Genomic DNA, 14,456 nt, shown 5'->3' with positions numbered 1-14,456 from the left:
AAGTCGGTCTGGTCTACATTCAAGCTTGGTCAAAGGAGGGCGATTTTAGAATCAAGGCGGACCGATCTAGTGAGTATGCAACTGGACCAGCTATTTGGTATCGGGCCGAACTAGTTCTATGGATGGAGAATCAGATCAGGGATGCATTATTAGATGAAACTGTAGCAGTTCGAAACATGATGGTGTCAGCATAGCAGTTCGAAACATGATGGTGTCAGCATTTAACAATCACATCGAAGGGGTCAAACAGGCTTCGTGAATACACATGGCGAATATAGGTGAATAGTGGTACACGTACAACATAATCGTATGCAGCATTATTCTTATTTCAAAAACCGTCACAATACATTAAAGCAATTATCACACATATTACTTTTGTCCTTTTCTTTTCAGGAAATATACATGTCTGTGCCTTTTACCTGTTCACATAAAACTACGTTGGCTGAATTTTAGACAGTCGATGAAGAACTCATTCTAAAAATTATTAAAATCCATTTCTTGCTAAACGACAACTATCCACATTTTATCTAGATTTATTTACTTTTGTTTTCTTGACTGGTCAGAGATCAACACCCAGCCAGTTGAGCAGAATACCCTGTATAAGGATATGCTGAGAAATTTCAGAAAATCAATAATGCTTATGGTGATGACATTTTCAAAGAAGAATAAAGAAGGTGATGTTGGAAAAGGGAAGGTCAAACAACCGAGAAGCATGCACTTGTCTCAACTGACTTTATTTAATGAAATGTGTGCAATAGACTATCATCAAGGACTTCGTTTTAATATGAACAGAGAAATAAATGTCACCCTGAAGAAAAGACTGAGTAAAAAGAAATTAAAAAAAAAGGTGAAAAAAGACAGTCGTATATAAATTGTTGCTTTTTTCCGGCAAGCAATCTGATAACCAAAGAAACAGTTTAATAGGCAGATCGATTGAAGAATATAATGTGTTTGTGCGTGTATGATGAAAATAAATCGTCTTTTACCAATTTAAGCTCTGAGGCTTCAAGATATTTACATGTAGCAGTGAGTAATATTTATGTATTTGTGTTTCAACGTTATTATTCCTAAAAGTTTAATTGATTATTTGAGCTAATATATTAATTGTAGATATGATATGGGAAATGGTATTATATATGTTGTTGCTTTTGTCAGCACCTTGCTGTCTCAAACAAACTCGATATCTATCAATGGACCTATAATATGGAACGGAATTCCTCCTGATTTTCGAAGCAGCACGTCATTGTGATCATTCCGAAGGAGATACAAGATATGCCTTTTAAATGTTCTGATTGTTTGGCTGCTTGTGTGTTTGCGTGTATGTGTGCGTAGACCCCTATATGTTTGTGTGTGTATATGTATGTATGTATATATGTATATAGGTGTGTATAATCAAGCTTCAATTTTCTGAAATTTATATGTTTTATACCAGTCAAAGATATTTTTGATAATATAATTCTTTAAAATGTATGTTTTTTAAACAGATTTAAATGTAAGGCTGTGCCTTCCTGCATGTTTCTTAACACTGTCCACACATTGTGTATTGTTGTATTTCTCATGCATGTTTTTGTAATACTAATGTTTTAAAGTGATCTTATCGATTGTATTGCTGTTTATTTCTGTTATATGTTGACTTTTATGGAAATGTTATATAAATATGAAACCTGTTGTACACTATTGCGAAGAAGATTTCCCTTGAATAACATGATAAACTATTTTTTGATGATTACATAATTCTTTTGTCAACTTTCTCCGTTTTGTCAAAACTTTTTTTTTTACTCATAGAGAAGTCAATCCAATTTATTCATTTTAACTTGAACAATATGTTGTGAGAGCAACAGCTCATCTTACTGTTTCAAAGCCGTCCTCAGAACCAACCAAATTTGTCCGTTATTCTAAAACTCCAATTTACCGTATGCAAGGGCAAAACAATCGTGGTCAAAATATAAATTTATAAATTGGGCAAAATATAGACTGTAGCTTTCTCAGATGTAGAGCTGCTGCTGCTCTAGATTTTTAGTGCAAGGTGAATTGTAACCATTTCTGGATAACTCTCAACTTATTTATGTTGTATATAACACCTACGCATATCACCTAAAATCGATTATAGCTGCAGTTATATGAGTACCTTATGGTTCACATAAAGATGCATTTGATATGACTAGACATGGATAATGACAAACAATGCAACTGTAAAAGAAATAAAGATAGGCATGCATGCATATGGCTATTATGGCGCAGGAATCATGGCAAAGGCCGTTTGTTGGAATACATGCTTTCGGTGTTTCTTTTTTTTCTGTCTCTTTTGAGCCTTCAACCATTTTGTTGGTATTCATCAGATTTCTGCAATAACCTGTCTTTCTTTTTTGTTCTAAAAGTGAATGAACAGCAATATATCTTCTAGATATCCATTGCACATAAATTTTTACCATCAGTGAACATTGGGAAATGGGGAAAACAGTTATTTAACTCCCTCAAATTAATGCCAGTAATGCAACATGTCCAAATTCACGTGGCCATTCTCAGTGAAAGCACCACGGAAGTCTGCTTTTATATCTTTACTTTTTCTCTCTCACCCTCTTTCATGTGAATATCGTGGCATTAATTTTGACTGATGTATTCGAGGGAAACCTAACAGCGTTTTTCGCATGTATGAATTTGTTGAAACTACCTTGCAAACTTTGTATTGGGAAGGGTACGCTCTTCTGTACTCTGCTCATAAAATGTATCTTTGAATGTTTACCTCTTTGTTGCGAACTTGAAATTGCGATTTATGTGGAAAAGAGACTTTGACCACTTCGGTTGTAAGTAGACAAGATAATGAACATACGATAAGGACAATGTGCTTGCAAGTATAACCTTATCAAAGAAAAAAAAACTGACGCTTTGCAAACGCCCTTTTGATTATCTGTATGTCGTATCAACAGTGAGGAGTAGTAGAAATATCCGTGTCTTTACAAAAAAAAAAGGCTAATAAAAGCACATGGGGTGATATTCACATACAGTACCTGCAATGGAATCATTGATAAACTGCAGACACGCCACGAGACAGCGTTGGTTTTCCACCGACTGCTTAGGAATTTCCTTTCGGACTTAAAAAAAAGGTAATAACTCAGATACATTTCCAGACCTGTTTTTTGTCTTTGTATTGTGTTTGATAATGGTGGCATGTACTTTGTTGAGTTGAAAGAGATTAAGAGAAATAATCTAAAATGATGGAAGTTTTGATGTACAATTGAAGAGTTTGTTCGCAAAAACCGATAAGTCCATATTTGCCAAATGGAGATATTTGCGATTAAAGGTCAAGAAAAATAAAGAGAATAATAAGAAAATTGTTGCTTCTTTTCACCATAACTTCAAAAATGTACCTTAATATGTAGTGACCAATATATCATGTAAAAGATATTATTTTGTACTTTATGACAGAGACCGTACTTCAAAATCATCAAAAATGGACTTATCGGTTTTTGCGAACAAACTCTTCAATTGGTCGCTGATGCATTAATGGGATTATAATGGACGCACACTTTTTCACCATTTTTTACGACAATTTATTTCAAGATGTGCAGCTGATTAGGCTATGTGTAATACTCAAGAAATAAGACTGTTATTCACAAATATGGATTTTTTTTTCTATCTCTTATGAACACATGTCAACTGGGCCGTCGATCCGTTCATTCACAGGTCAAAATCGGTATATATATAAAGGAATGAATCAGGAGACTAAGTTGGGGAGGGCATTGAACAGAAGGAAAAATTTGCATTTTCAGACAGAAATCTGAAAATCAGTGATCTGGCATTCAAACAGTAAGAACAGTCACATTGTTGAATATGCTGGAATTCATTGGCTATTCCCACAGTGATCTCCGCGCGAGGGGAAGGTCAGATGGTGGTGGGATATCCCCTCCGATTTAAGTGAGCTTTTGTCACCCTAAAAAAAGAGAGAAAAAATCAAGAAGAAAAAAGAAATTCAACGATGCGGCCCACAGTTCTGGTGGAACATACGGAATTTGTATCAGATGTAATAGAGGGCGCGGACACCATGCAGGGGAAGGATATGTCAGGACGTATCGCCATTCCTTTATATTTTTGTCTTTTTATAATTTTAGCAATCCAAACTTTGCACCTGGTCGGAAGAGCAAACGGAGTAAAAAAAAAACAACAAACATCTAGTTTATTCAATAATATGATGATATTTTCCATAAAGTTTGTAATCTTTAGCTATTCAAGATTTGCTCCACATATTCCCTTGATGAAAATACATTCCTATTTCAATCCTACGAACTACAGATTACTTTCTTAATGATTTGTCTCAATTCATTGCCTCCGCCAAAAGTTACCAATAATGTTAAATAACGGACAAATAATCGGCTTTGCAGTGTAAGCATTGTCCTGGGTCTGCATCCATTTTCCCCGCAATGCCATTAAAGTACATTTCAATATACCAGCACTACACATACAATGTCATATCCGGAATCATGTAGCCAGATAATAACAAGGCACAAACATTTGTGTGTGTGTGTGTGTGTGTGTGTGTGTGTGTGTGTGTGTGTGTGTGCGTGTGGTCATAAACTAACAACAAATTTTTTCGATTCGAATCTTCCTGATGAGTGATTTTCTTTCAGAAGATAAGCTGAAATAGACTACATTCCCAAATCTCAATGGGCCAATCACTCTGCTGTGTATATACACTCAAGGTCCTAGTGCACACTGGCGCCGAGAGTGACGATCCTGCGTTTTCAGCAATAGTGTGCAGCATCTGAATTTTCTAACACATTCAGTGACGGATCTAGAGGGGGGCGCAACCGGCGCACTTCCCCCTTTATTTTTCGTTAAAAAAAAATGAAATAAAAGGAAAAACATTAAATGAAATCCGGAAGTGGCACCAGAAATATTAGTTGCACCCCCTCCCCTTTACAGAATTCCTGGATCCGCCCCTGCACATTCATGTTCATATATCTATTATACTATATGCCAAGTTCCCAATAATGTGAGGCATACCATCAGGAATGCTCCCCCCTTGTGTTTTGAAGTAACATAGGGTCTACTTATTTTGGACACATTTATTTCCAACCAACTGTCAAATGTACCTTTTAAGTGTGCGCCACAAAGTGACTTTATTTGGTCATGCTGCTGCAAGTTCATGATATGAAGTCACACTACTTGTAAAACAGTGTCGATTAACATTAATTTCCCAAAACTATAGTAATTTGGACATGTAATTACGTGATAAGTACAAAATATGTCAAACACAAACACATACACGATAACTACTCTGCAGGTTTCTCAAGTCTGGCAATACGATGGCAGTGAGCATAACTTCACTTGTGATCATCATTTTTACTCTCCAAGGTAAGACGTCCTGTTCTACCTTGTTTTAGGATGTACCCGAACCGATTTCATTTCACCGATTTGAAACTTTGAATTCCTATTTTTGGTATGCTGGGTAATATTTCATTAGTAGTTTCTTGGAATCTCGCAAAAAGTTAATAAGTGATATTGTCATCTCGACCAATACAATACAATACAATACAATACAATACAATACAATACAATACAATACAATACAATACAACACTACAATACAATATGTGACCGTACACCACAAAACAAACAAAAAGTCGCCCGCACTGCTTTTGTGTGAGGAATAAATATAGATGAAATGGGGTCAATTTGGTCAATCTCGACTTATATATATATATATATATATATATATATATATATTATGAAAGAGCACATTACATTATGCTAAAATTTGGGATCATAAAATGAACAGGGAAGTTTGTTTTTTAGCAGTTAATCTTGAACTCTTTTTAAAAAGTAGTTTGATTAGGTGTGTCTTTAGAGTCACCCTTTCATTTCTTTTAAAAACCCTGTACACACACTCTTCATTTCCAACTCTAATAACTTTAGAAAGGATGGTACTACTGCTTTGAATGTTGGCATTTATTATAGACAGAATGTGTTAATAAAACATGTCCAATTTCAGCTTAATCTGTGAATCCCTTCATTGTGGTTAAACCGGAGGTATCAAACCTGTTTTTTTTTTTTTTTTTTTTTTGTCCCATTCATTGCACAGGTAGCACGGTTTGGTGAAGATTAAACGCTTGAATAGACCCTGCGATTCAGAGCCTCTTTTCTCAGGTCATATGTTTCTGGAGTGTGTGCTTCCTTTCCAATATTTAGATAGGTTAGGAGAGTCCATTTGATTTGAATTATACATTATTTTAAAGCTTGAAGTCTGCTCTTTCACAATATGCTAATAACTAAAAATACATGTCTGGCGACTTTTTGTTTGTTTTTTGGTGCAGGGTCACATATAATCCCTTTAAACTCAAGAGATCACTGTTGTTTTGTTGTTGTTGTTGTTGTTGATGATGATGATGTGTGTGTATTTGAATAATTTCGTTAACGCATCTTATAGAATCTCTATAAATAAGTTGAAATTCCACTTTTGAATTTCATTCTTTTGTGTTCATATCTTCTCCAAGCAAGAATTTCAGGATTTCAGGATAAAGTTATTTTAGTAAACTTTCGATGTGCTTTCTATTAAATTATGAATACATTCATAGCGTACTCTGATAAGATCTTCAATTTGAAACTCCTTCTCAAAAATGTTACATTAATTAAACAATTTGTGTATGGTATTGATTACTGTCAAATCTTGCTTTCATCTTTATCTCGTTTTTGTTTTTCCTTTATGATGTAAACTAAAATTATATCATTATCAGGTAATCGTAGATCTTGAGATACAAGCTTACAAAATACATAATGTTTTGTAAGAGTCCCGTACATACACTTTTGCATCTTGGGAAATGCGAATTTGGTAACGCAGTTGTATGTGTAATATGAAATGAGAAAAACGTTTGTTAATGAAATGATGCAGTTGATACACCGTCAGCAAAGATATATAACCCATCCAATTGTCCGTCAAGTTATTCAGTGTTTTCTTAATCATTCAAATTATCTTGAAAGACAATTGTCCACACCATAACTGGGGAAAGACCTGTCATGTTTTATATTTCCACTTACCATTGCAACATAGCAATCAATACAAGGATCCCAGACAGGCAAAGCAAACTGCCTTATAAAGAAGTAATGCTACATGGTCCTACGAGTAGTCGGTGTTCTCAAAAGCAGTTCAGGTAATATCTGTTGAGGAAAAAGTTTGCAAACACCGCATGTGTGTATTTTGAAAGCATATACTAATGGCAATAGTACTACAGTGCACTCCCGTTATAACGAAATGCTCGGAACCGGCAGTTTTCTTTACTTATAACGAAATTTCGTTATAACCGAACAAATACAATATATAACAGGAAAAATTTGAAACCACGCATATATCATATACTGTTTGTTGAATACTCATCATACCCTAGGAAGCTATGTAAAATGGAATATTACCTTTTTAATTTCATTGAATATTTCATTTAAAAGAGAGCATAATTATGAAGGTGTTTGTATATTGTCACACATATATGATATACATCGGATTAACGAACCGTTGTAATAAGAACCTTATTTCATTGTCGGATAAACGCCAGAATGTTCGTTATTACAAACCATATTACATTTCCGAACTAAGGGACATTTAGGGGTATCAGAATCTGTGTGTTTTGTAATAAGAACCTTCGGAACAATAAAAAGAACCTTATTCGATTTCAGATTATTGCATTACAATAACGCAAGTTCCCTCGAAAAACTGTGCGTGACACATGGAACCAACACACAGTGATTGAAGCGTTCGTCCATGCAGAGACGCTAAAGATGCTTGTTCCATTTGGTATTTACGAAAGCGATCCGCATTTCGTTTAATGGAGCACATTTCTTTTCTTTTTCTTTATTATTGGTGCTCGCAAACGACTTCGTTATAACGAAAATTTCGTTATAACCGTGTTCGTTATAAGAGATTTTTTTTACCATATAATAACAATAATTTTGGGACCAGAAGTTTTATTTCGTTATAACGAAATTTCGTTATAACCATGTTCGTTGTAACGGGAGTGTACTCTGTATGTCAATAAGTATTCCAATCGCTGACGCACAGTAACGGAATGTTAGTGAATGACATTCGAAGCTAAGCTTTGATAATGTAAAATTCTATATGTTATGGCATTCTTTTCCTTTGGACATTTCTAAAGATAGGCATAATGTCTCGACGGAATTATCCATGCTTTTCATCTTTGCCATCGATTTTGAGTCTCGTGTATAATGATAAGCGATTACTATTTTCTCTTATTCATTTTCCCTCCTAAATAACCAGTGGTATATGCGGCATCTTCATATGCAATAGAATCAGATCCGGGTCAAGATGTGACATTAAGATGCGCTCTTGAAGCTGCTGGTGAAGTCGTAGTGCAGTTCTGGCAGTATGCTAATTCAGAAGACCCATTGCAAATGTGCAGGGACCAAAGATTCGAAACGCTTACAACCGAGTGGCCTGCCTATGGAGTCATTGAATTCGGGGCTAGTGTGACCCCTGAATTTAAATCCCGACTTCTCCTGGATGTTAATTTCGACCTGACACTTGTGAACGTTTCCCAGGGAGATTCAGGATGCTACCAATGCGGACTTACTGTTGACAGCCTGAAATTCCTTGACAATGTTACCATTCTTATCGTAGCAAACAACAGCGACTCAGGTAAAGACAATTTGCCTTCATTTTTATTTTGTATGCATGTCGAATAATCATGTCTTGATGTGAACTTAAGTAAAAGATATATAGTACCGTAAAACTTGCCTATAGCGGCCACCCAAGGGAAACGACAAAAGTGACCCCTATAGACAGGTGCAACTATAGAAAGGTCAGTGGCCATTTTGAATGTCAACACTTGCAGGTATATAATAGCGTGGAATACCGCATGTTATTCCAAATTCTAGAAAAAAAAAATAACAACAAATAAGTCAGCATGAAGAGCTTTAACTCTTTATGTGCCATTGCTATATCCAGACAGGAACGTAGTCATGCTTCGGGAAAATATTCAGTTTTTCATAAATTATGTATGTAACTTGTAAAGATTTTTGTTACCCTGGATGATTATGTAGTAAGCAAAGTTGTAGAGAGAATGCCAAGCTACTAAAGCTCGACGTTACTGTTGACCAATCTATGAGCGTTTTTCTTTCAAATGAATAGTAGCTCCAATATTGGAAAGACATGACCTTTGAACACAAAACAGTGACAGAAACTTAGAATTCAGTAGCAATTCCCACTTGATAGCCAATCACCATAACAATTGCAAGCTACACGTGACAAGAATGGAATCGAGATAAATGTTTTCATTGTTCAATGCCATTTGACGATTTGTAGATCAGTTCGGGAGGGTTAATTATGCGTTTCAGCAGAATATGCGAACGTGGCAAGTCGTCGACTGTACCTGGCTTGCAAAACACAATGTAACACACATAATATGCATTATTGTATTACAATTTACTTCATTTTAAATTTCGCTCTAGCCAACTTCTATTCTTTTGATTTTTAGAATAAAATTTCGAGCCTGAGGACCTGGTTGGTATCAGTTTGGCATGAAAGAGTTTGAGGAGATCGACAATGCGTGAAGCTGACGTAACAGCAAGCAATACAAGAAGCATGCAGACAAATATCATATTACCCTTATTCGAATTCTTTTTTTATTACTAATTAGTCAGTATTCGTTATTAGGAATTGTCTTTCCATTTGGAACAACTATTCAGGGCAGCTTCACTTAAGGCTAGATCTACAGTCAAGTTTAGCTGCATTTGTCGATCATGTCTCTGTGATTCCGACTGAGCTTTGACTCAGTAGAATTTACCCAATGAACGTAATTACGCTAACGTATTCATGGCTGACTTAACGCCATACGCAGTTAGAAATTCACCACTGGGTATAAAATGAGGGGCCGCTGGCTACGTTAGACAGCTGACCGCTATAACTTGGTTCTACGTGTATAATACGGCAGTTTCTAGCTATATTCAGGTGGCCGCTATAGACAGGTGGCAGATATGACATGTTTGACTGTATTCGTATATAATTATGATGCAGACTAGTTGTACGCATCCAAATACACTGATGATGTTCGAATATTACATCCCTGAATGTCGTGACGTACAAATCACAATCTCATACAACCTATTCCTTTCACATCAAATCAGGATCCTCTCCATGATCAAAGCAGTTAAGTTATTGCCAGTTAAATAGAGATAAATAAAAAAAAACGAAGAAACAAAAATACCTCCAAAAAGTAAAATAAAAAGAAAAGAAATTAACAATGTTAATGATAAGGTCAAAAGGTAGAATAATGTATTTCACTTAAGCAGATATGGATTTGAGAATATTTACATATGTCCATGATTTGCAGGCGGTATCACTGAAGATCCAACATCAATCCAATATCAAACTATTTTATACATCTCTCTCGGGATCGCGCTATTTATAGTTTTATCTATTGTCCTGGTCGTCATTGTCATCAGAAAAAGAGGTAAGATCCTTTATGAACATATGAAGAGTTTGTTTGCAAAAACCGATAAATCCATATTTGTCAAATGGAGATATTTGCAATTAAAGGTCAAGAAAAATAAAGAGAATAATAAGAAAATTTTTGCTTTTTTTGACCATAACTTCAAAAATGTACCTGCATGTGTAGCGACCAATATATCATTAAAAAGGTATTGTTTTGTACTTTATGACAGAGACCGTACTTCAAAATCTTCAAAAATGGACTTATCGGTTTTTGCAAACAAACTCTTCATATCTATTTTTCGATGTACATGTAAAGTCAAAACAAAGACAGGTCGAAGTTGGTTGTTAATTTGTCTGTATGCCTGTGTGTTTACTAGAATAGGCACTTATCTGAATGCAGAAATATAAAATATACAAACGTATATGTGGGGGGGGGGGGGGAGATGCTGGAGTGTGGCGGCGAGTATTTGAAAGCTATTTCATTTGTGTCAAATGCAAATTCACAGTGTCATATGAACATGTTTATACGTATGTGATCGTGCATTACAAAATCAACAAAGGTCGCATGCCCTGATTTTATACGAGGACTGAAAAAAAAAAAAAAAGGTCAATCTAGCCAATCTGGAGTTTTACGCATTTTCTATAAACGCAGTTCCTCTTCTGCATAATTCTAAATTCTTGGAGTCATAAAGCAAGGGTGAATTTTTAAGCATTTTTTTTTATTAGCCTCATTTCATTTCTTAAAAAAAAAAATGAAGACCTGAATATAAGAACGACCCAAGTCCAATTTTTGGCCAAATTCAGTTTAACATGGGAAATTGTAGCTCATGCATAAGACTCATCTTGTGTATACATGATCAATCCTAATTACCCCCGGAAGTGCCTAAAATGAATGAGTTAAATCTTATATGAATGTAAGAATGAAGGACTTTGGTCATTCTTACATGTGATTTTAAGAGATACCCTGACTTACTGTGTAGTTATGTGCATGACATCATACCTAAAAAATAACTTGAAATCACTCTGGGCTACAGGCAGACAGGTAAACATGTACTGTAGAGTTCATGTATTGCAACGTTAGGCAAATGTGTAGGCATTTCCTAGAACATTCTGGATAAGGTGAACTCTTCCCTTTCACATTCCTGCACTGTAGCTACAAATAGAACATAGAAACTTCTCGATCAACTGTATACATACAGACATTAAAGAGATTGTATAGATTTGGTTGAGACCAAACTTCAGGTTTCTAACACTTTTAGGTGAAATACTTAGAAACATACTATGACATATGAAAGAGTTTGTAATTTCAAGAGAAATCCAACGTTTAATTGAGGGAATTTGATTTTGAAATAGCCGATATATGCAAAACAGAGCGATTTTAATAAGATATGGGACCCATCTTTTTTTTTTCACGAGTGCGTTGTTTCACTTTGATTTTGGGTGTTTCAGCCATTTTAAACCGATTTTCATCAAATAAACTTTGAATTCCTGTAACACTGGTATGCTCTGTCGTAATACATAAGTGGTTTCTGTGTATCTTACATAAAAGTCCTAAAAATCCAATCCTCATCTCCACCTTTACTATGCCAATCCTGTAAATACATCATATGTGACCCTGCACCTCAAAACAAACAAAAAGTCGCCAGACATGAATCTTTAGTTAAGACCATATTCTGAAAGAGCAGACTTTAAGCTTTAAAATGATGTATAACTCAAATCAAATGGACTCTCCTAACCTATCTAAATATTGGAAAGAAAACACAAACTCAGGAAAAGTGTGAAATGAGAAAAGAGGCTCTGAAGATAATAGTAGAGTGTCTATTCAAGCGCTTAATCTTTACCAAACCGTGCTGGCTGTGCGATGAAAGGGACAAGAAAACAGGAAGTAAACCACCAGAGTAACAACAATTAAGAGATTATCAGATTAAACTGAAATTAAGCATGCCTTATTAACACATTCTGTCTATAATTAATGCCAACTTTCAAAGCAGTAGCACTATCCTTTCAGAAGTTATTATAGTGTAAAGTGAAGAGTGTGGACAAGGTTTTTCAGAAATGAAAAAGAGATTCTAAAGACACACCTAATCACACTATTCTACCAAAAATGTTCGAGATAAACTGCTAAAAAAAAAAAACTTTCCTGCCCGTTTTATGATAATGATAATGTAAAACAAGACCCGCTCTTTCAGAAAATATGAAAAAGTCAAGTTCGGCTAGGTTGACCTATTTCACTTATTTTCAGTCCTCACGCAAAATCAGTGCGTGCGACTTTATGTTCGTTTTGAGGTGCACGGTCACATATATCTACCAGTGTGTACATTCATGACAAACATCATTTTAAAGATTAACTCTGTTCTTTCAAAATCTGCCCTATTACAAAACCATGTCTGGCGACTTTTTGTTGGTTTTGTGGTGTATGGTCACACACACAAACACACACACACACACACACATACATATATATATATATATATATATATATATATATATATATATAAGAAGAGAGGGGATGGTAGAGGGAAAGAGGGGGAGAGAGATACATACACAAGTGGTATTATTTACTATGGTATTAAAACAATGAAAACGAAATTCATGAATAACTCTAGCATTAACTTCATTATTTTGTTCTTTTTGGGGGTATGTTCTGTCTACCACACTGTAAAATGCGACCGTGCATCACAAAACTAACAAAAAGTCACGCCTCTTGATTTTATGTGAGGACACAAAAAAGGTGAAACAGGTCAACCAAGTCAATCTTGAGTTTTTCATATTTTCTGAAAAAGCTTTTCTTCTACATTATACAAAAGTTTGGGATCATAAGTTGAATGGGAGAGTGTGTTTTCAAGGAAGTTGTTTTATTTTTTCTTCCTTTTTTTTCGGTAAACTAGCGAGATCAGGAATGTCTAACAGCCCCTTTTTCTTTCTTCAACATCCTTTGCGCACTCTTCGTTTTAAACAATAACTTCTGAAAGGATAATGCTACTGCTTTGAAAATTGGCATCAATCATTGACAGAATGTGTAGACAGAGTATATTTTATACCAAGATAATCTAAAAATGTGTTCATGGTTGCCGATCCGGTGGTTCACATCCTGGTTTTTTTCCCTATTCATGGCACTGTAAGCACGGTTTGGTACAGATTTATCTTTTGAATAGACCATGTACTTCAGAGCCTTTACTTTTCCAGTGTGTGTACTTTCTATCCAATATTTAGAAAGGTTAGGAGAGTGAATTTGAATTGAGTTATAAATAATTTTAAAACGTATAGTCTGCACTTGGTCACTTAACTAAAAGTCTATGTTTAGCGACGTTTTGTTCGTTTTGTCATACAGGGTCATATATTATTTCTTGCTTGTTGACTTACACATTTTTTTTTTTGAAAAAAAGTCATGAAATCATGCAACAAGTTATCTGTGTTATAGCGAGTTCATCTTCCCAATATGAATCGCTGAAATGAAGGGGGATGTGGAATGTATTTCTTTACTTATTTATTTATTTATTTACTTATTCATTTTTTTATTTTTGTTGTTTTTTAGTGCAGCACTTTAATAATGACATAACTTTACACGTATTTAGACAGGCTCGCAGCAGTTAAAGGGAGTGTACGAGCAAACCCTGATGGCAATGAGGAAGAGATGCAGGCATCGGTTCCGTGTCTTGCCGGAGTTGAGACGGGTATGTAAAACAAGTAAAATGGAAACAAAATTAGTTTCTGTTATCAAGGTTTCCACTAATGAAATTTTGTTCCAATCGCATGACACCATTTTGAACAAGCTCACAATTTGATAGTGGAGATGCTCCACTTCATTTCAGAATTGTTAAAACATTATGTTCAAAAACCATCCACAGTGAATGGTGATATACAATATGGAAAAGCTTGAACCAAAAGAAAAATACACTGGTTTTGAAAAGCTGAAAAATAAAGTGAAGAACAGCCGACCGTTGATTGTTATGTAATATGATATGCACACGCACACACACGCACACACACGTTGATATTGGTCTTTAGGATTCAACGATTT

General features: G+C 35.1%; 1 protein-coding gene across 1 annotated transcript; it reads left to right on the top strand.

The window, feature by feature from the left end:
- Window positions 1-5,303: 5,303 nt before the first annotated feature.
- Window positions 5,304-14,117, top strand: LOC140245758 (uncharacterized). Its single transcript, XM_072325283.1, has 4 exons — window positions 5,304-5,352; window positions 8,264-8,641; window positions 10,335-10,454; window positions 14,011-14,117. The coding sequence occupies exons 1-4, from the start codon at window positions 5,304-5,306 to the stop codon at window positions 14,115-14,117; spliced, it is 654 nt and encodes a 217-aa protein (XP_072181384.1).
- Window positions 14,118-14,456: the final 339 nt, after the last annotated feature.

Source organism: Diadema setosum, unplaced genomic scaffold (genome assembly GCF_964275005.1).
Source record: "Diadema setosum unplaced genomic scaffold, eeDiaSeto1 scaffold_29, whole genome shotgun sequence".
Classification (NCBI taxonomy): domain Eukaryota; kingdom Metazoa; phylum Echinodermata; class Echinoidea; order Diadematoida; family Diadematidae; genus Diadema; species Diadema setosum.
This window is presented reverse-complemented; position numbering and strand designations above follow the sequence as displayed.

What these genes read in the sequence shown, in the direction of transcription:
- LOC140245758 (XM_072325283.1), top strand. Translation starts at nt 5,304, where the DNA reads ATGGCAGTGAGCATAACTTCACTTGTGATCATCATTTTTACTCTCCAA. An exon ending in AGCAAACAACAGCGACTCAG is followed by an intron (nt 8,642 to 10,334) that starts GTAAAGACAATT and finishes CATGATTTGCAG; the next exon opens with GCGGTATCACTGAAGATCCA. An exon ending in CATTGTCATCAGAAAAAGAG is followed by an intron (nt 10,455 to 14,010) that starts GTAAGATCCTTT and finishes ACACGTATTTAG; the next exon opens with ACAGGCTCGCAGCAGTTAAA.